Here is a 4,321-nt window from a genome sequence, read left to right as displayed (position 1 = left end):
TTTTAAAAAAAACTAGTTTTATGAGTTTTTTCAATTGGCTTATTGCTTCATAAAAAAAAGCTTATCTATTTTGAATGACATTTTTACTCATAACTTACTACCATTTTCTTAAACAAATGTTTATTTATAAAAAAAAAATTAACGAATAACATTATAAACATATTAATCTAAATATCTTTTAATGGTAAATATCAATTAATAAATCTAAATTTACTCTTATATTTTTATTCAAAATTTAATGAATTAAAATTAATAATTAAACTAATTAATATTATTGAAAACCTCGAGAAAAATATAAAAACATTAAATTTGTGTTTTTGTAAAATATTAAATTATAAATTAATTTGTATATATTATATAATATATAATATAATATAATATCCAAAAAAATATTAGCAAATATTTATGATTATAAATGAAAATCTTACTTTATTTGTAAAAATTTAATAATAATATCATTGTTCAAATATATTTTTATATATTATAAAGATCTAAAGTATATACTATTTTTTTTAGAACATAATTAAGGATATGAATGATTAAAAAAAAGTAATACCTATAAAATATTTGTATATAAAATGTTGTAATGAACTAAATTTTACCAAACAAATTTATATAAACAGTTAGTCAAATCAACTAATAAAAAAATGTAATTAACTAACAATACAATTATTTATCAAACAGAACCGACCAATCCAACCGTAAATAATAAATCAAATCTACCTATTTAAATTTTCAAATGAAATAGAAATAAAATTAATATTACATATCTGAAAATATTAGAAATAAAATATAAATAAATAAAAGGAGTATTTATCAGATTCGGGAAATTTTAAAAAACCCGGAAATTTCTCGGACACGAACTCGGAAAAGTTTGAAAAGAGGAAAAATTAAAGGAAAACCCGAATTCCAAACCGCCAATGACTGAAAAGGAAAATTTTAAAAAAGCAGGAAATTTCTCGGACTCGAAATCGGAACCGCCAAACCGAAAAAGACACTTGTTTTTGTTTTCCCTCTTTTTATTTATATCTATTACTTCCCACTCTTCCTACTCCCTTGGCTTGGCTTCACCCATTTTCGACTTATTCCCAAAACGCTCCGTCGTTTAACTAATTTTAACACTCCTCAACCACAATGGTCGTCAACGACAGGCCACTCAAGAGACCCAAGAGAAACAGAGTCACCGCCAATCTCTACGACTTCTTCTCCTTCCCTTCTCCGCCGCCGCCGCCGCAACCTCTTCCCTCTAAGCCTTTCCGTCTCACCATTAAAGACTTCCTCTCTAGTCATGCTTGCGTTACTTTTCCTCCTCCTCTCTTTCCCTCCTTGCTCACCTGGCAGATCGTCTTTCGTCTCGGCGATCTCGTCCAGGATCCCGACGATCTCTCTCCCGTTGTACTCGTTCTCGATGTTGTTGAGGAGGATGTCACCAGAACCAGTAGATCTGTCTACTGTAACCATTGCCGAGTGGTTGGTGAGTCGACTCTGTCCGCCTCGTTGCTTTTTTTCTTTTTAGTGTTTAGATAAGTTTGTTTTCCTTAATAGTTAAGGTAGTCAAAGTTTCATTTTCAATGAATATTCTGATGATTAGTTGGATTTTAATTTAATTAAATAATGATTGTTCGAAAGTAGAATATAATAAAAAAAAGAGCTAATAGCAGGGTTTTGGGTTTATGTGATGAAAGAAAAGGTTGGAGTGGTCATCCAGTTTGCACGAAACGATACCATTTTATGATTCGAAATAAAAGCAGTAGCCACAACGAAGGTGAGAATCATAAGTTGTGTACTAAATGCAGCAATGTCCTCGATTTATCAAGTTCAAGGTAATAATCTGCATTTTTTTTTATTTAATACAGATAACATTTTACTTGATTTCTTATTTTCATGTCGATTGGTTATATGTGGTTTAGGTGTAAATGGTGTGATTCAGTAATTACTTTTGACGATGTTGAGGACTGGATTTATTCCCAATTTGATGACAACTCTCATATACTGCACGGACTCATTCACTCTAATGGCTTTGGCCATCTTCTTAGAGTCAATGGAAGAGAAGGTGGTTCCATCACCATCACTGGATCTCAGGTTATGGACTTTTGGGATAGAATCTGTACTTTGCTCTCTGTCAGGTATGGACTTTAGTTTTCCACAACTGTATTTGAGAATTCTTCATATCAATCATGGTGTTTTGTAGTATGAATAACCCTTTTGTTGGGGGTATAAGCAATTACTTATAATCAGAATGTAGCAGAATAGGCTTGTATAATTTGCCATCATAGGAAATGAGGGATTGCTCGAGGATGTCAAGTTATAGTGGATAGAATACACACACTTATGTATGCACAAAAATCTCATTTGCTGTGTAGGAAGGTGTCAGTGATGGATGTATCAAGAAAATATGAAATAGAATATCGGTTGCTTCATGCAATCACCAAAGGACATTCATGGTATGGTGATTGGGGTTATAAATTTGCCCGTGGAAGCTACGGAATCTCTTCAGATTCTTATATCAAAGCAGTGGAAACTCTATCAAAGGTGCAGCTCGCACCACTATTATTTCAAAGACGAAAACCAAGGTCACAATTGCAGGCAGTTATTAGTTTTTATCAATCCTTATCAGATTCAGAACTTGTAACACTGAAGGACCTTTGCTGCTTTTTATTGAGGCTGATTCAAGAGAGCCATGATCCATCAGTGCTTAAAGCAATGCCTAAGAACTTAAGCACTTCAAATGTGCTGTGTGCATGGACACAAAATGACGTTGAATCTGTTCAACAAGCTATCATCAAGTTGCTTGAAACAGTGTCCGAGAAGAACCATTGGGTGTCTAGGCATGATCTTAAGGGTGTTTTGCACAAAAGAGCATCTCCTGAGCTCCTTGATTATTGTCTTAAATACCTAGGAGGAAAGGTTGCAGCTAACAGCATGGTGGTTCAGGCCCGATGCAATCCTAATTCAAAGGATGCAGAATATAGGTAAGTAATTGAGACTAATGCAAAATTTTATATATGAGCAAAATTTCCAAGTAAATGACATTTGTTCATTTGTTCTTTCCACTATATTAGGCTTGTACCACTCAGCACCCTGCAGTTTGGAGATGTTCTTAACAAAGTCCAGCCATCAAAGGAGGACTTAAAACGTGATTTGAAGTTCGTACTTGAGTCATTGCTTGACCCGAAAGTTCCTGTGAATTTTGGACCGGAACTGTCAAGCGAAGATGTGGTTGATGCTGCAACCAAGCTTCTTGATTGCAAGCAGTTTGTCAAGGACTACATACCTGACAATCTGATACCAAATAATTTATCTTCTATTTATACATTGTGTCATATAGAAATCACAGACCAACCAAAAGATGATCCACCCATACCTCCAGAGCTAATCATCCTTCCTCCAAATGCAACAGTATCCGACCTTAAGAACGAAGCAACTAAAGTTTTTCAAGAAGTTTACGCCATGTGTAAGAGGTTCGAAGCTGAGGAACTTCTTGATTATCGCCTAGCAGAGGATTCAATTACTCTAAGCTTACTGATCGGGACTAGCGGATCACTAAAGATTCGAGGGACATGTCCATCAAAACACGCATTAACCCAATTTCGAATGGAAAGGGGAACTGAAAGGTGGACTGTCGATTGCACTTGCGGCGCCAAAGATGACGACGGAGAGAAAATGTTGGCTTGTGATAACTGTGGTGTTTGGCAGCATACAAGGTGTGCAGGGATTGATAATTCAGATACAATCCCTTCAATATTTGCGTGCAACAGCTGTGCAAAATCATGCACTAAGGAAGGTGAAAGGGTCCCAAATTTTAAGGAGGAACCTTTTGTATCTAAAACATCAACTTGCAGGAAAGATAATGAAGGTGTTCATGTAACATTTAATGTTCCCTAATCTAATCTGTATATACTTTTATGTAAATTGCCAGGTTTTTTAGTATTAGGTAGGAGATTTTGGGGAGTTACTTTTTGGCTTCCTCTCAGGGATGGAGTTCTGACTCTTTGTAATTAAACTCTGATTAAAAGGAAAAATGGTAAATTAACACTAATTCGAAAGAAAAAGTTATTTTGCAGGAGTTTATTTTTTCTTTGAGTCTTTTTATGTGTGCAAAGATCGAAAAGAAAGAAGACAAAATGTTATGCGTTTTCTTGTTTATTTTTGTCTTTATTTCGTTGCAGAAAAAGAAAATAAAATTAAAAGCAAGTCGCCTTATTGATGATCCTGTTTTAGAAGAGGTCACTTTCACTTTTATATTCATGGGAAGCCATAAAGAGACAAAGAAGTCTTATTTATTTTCCTTTCCAGCACGATTGGAGTTCAGCTCTACAAA

The 4,321-nt window shown here is 34.3% G+C and overlaps 1 protein-coding gene across 3 annotated transcripts; it reads left to right on the top strand.

Annotated features, from left to right (window-relative positions):
* Positions 1–984: 984 nt before the first annotated feature.
* On the top strand, positions 985–4,052 carry LOC136233088 (PHD finger protein At1g33420-like). Of its 3 annotated transcripts, none has more exons than XM_066022639.1 (5): positions 985–1,474; positions 1,691–1,823; positions 1,911–2,126; positions 2,364–2,972; positions 3,063–4,052. In XM_066022639.1, the coding sequence occupies exons 1-5, from the start codon at positions 1,135–1,137 to the stop codon at positions 3,883–3,885; spliced, it is 2,121 nt and encodes a 706-aa protein (XP_065878711.1). In that variant the 5' UTR covers positions 985–1,134; the 3' UTR covers positions 3,886–4,052. The 3 variants fall into 3 exon arrangements, with proteins under 3 accessions (XP_065878711.1, XP_065878712.1, XP_065878713.1); XM_066022640.1 differs by having other exon boundaries at positions 1,335–1,474; positions 1,686–1,823; XM_066022641.1 differs by having other exon boundaries at positions 1,337–1,474; positions 1,662–1,823.
* Positions 4,053–4,321: the final 269 nt, after the last annotated feature.

This window comes from Euphorbia lathyris, chromosome 6, assembly GCF_963576675.1.
Source record: "Euphorbia lathyris chromosome 6, ddEupLath1.1, whole genome shotgun sequence".
NCBI lineage: Eukaryota > Viridiplantae > Streptophyta > Magnoliopsida > Malpighiales > Euphorbiaceae > Euphorbia > Euphorbia lathyris.
This window is presented reverse-complemented; position numbering and strand designations above follow the sequence as displayed.

Coding starts and splice junctions, on each gene's coding strand:
- LOC136233088 (XM_066022639.1), top strand. CDS start 1,135: ATGGTCGTCAACGACAGGCCACTCAAGAGACCCAAGAGAAACAGAGTC. Junction 1,824..1,910: donor CTCGATTTATCAAGTTCAAG/GTAATAATCTGC, acceptor TATGTGGTTTAG/GTGTAAATGGTGTGATTCAG. Junction 2,127..2,363: donor TGTACTTTGCTCTCTGTCAG/GTATGGACTTTA, acceptor TTTGCTGTGTAG/GAAGGTGTCAGTGATGGATG.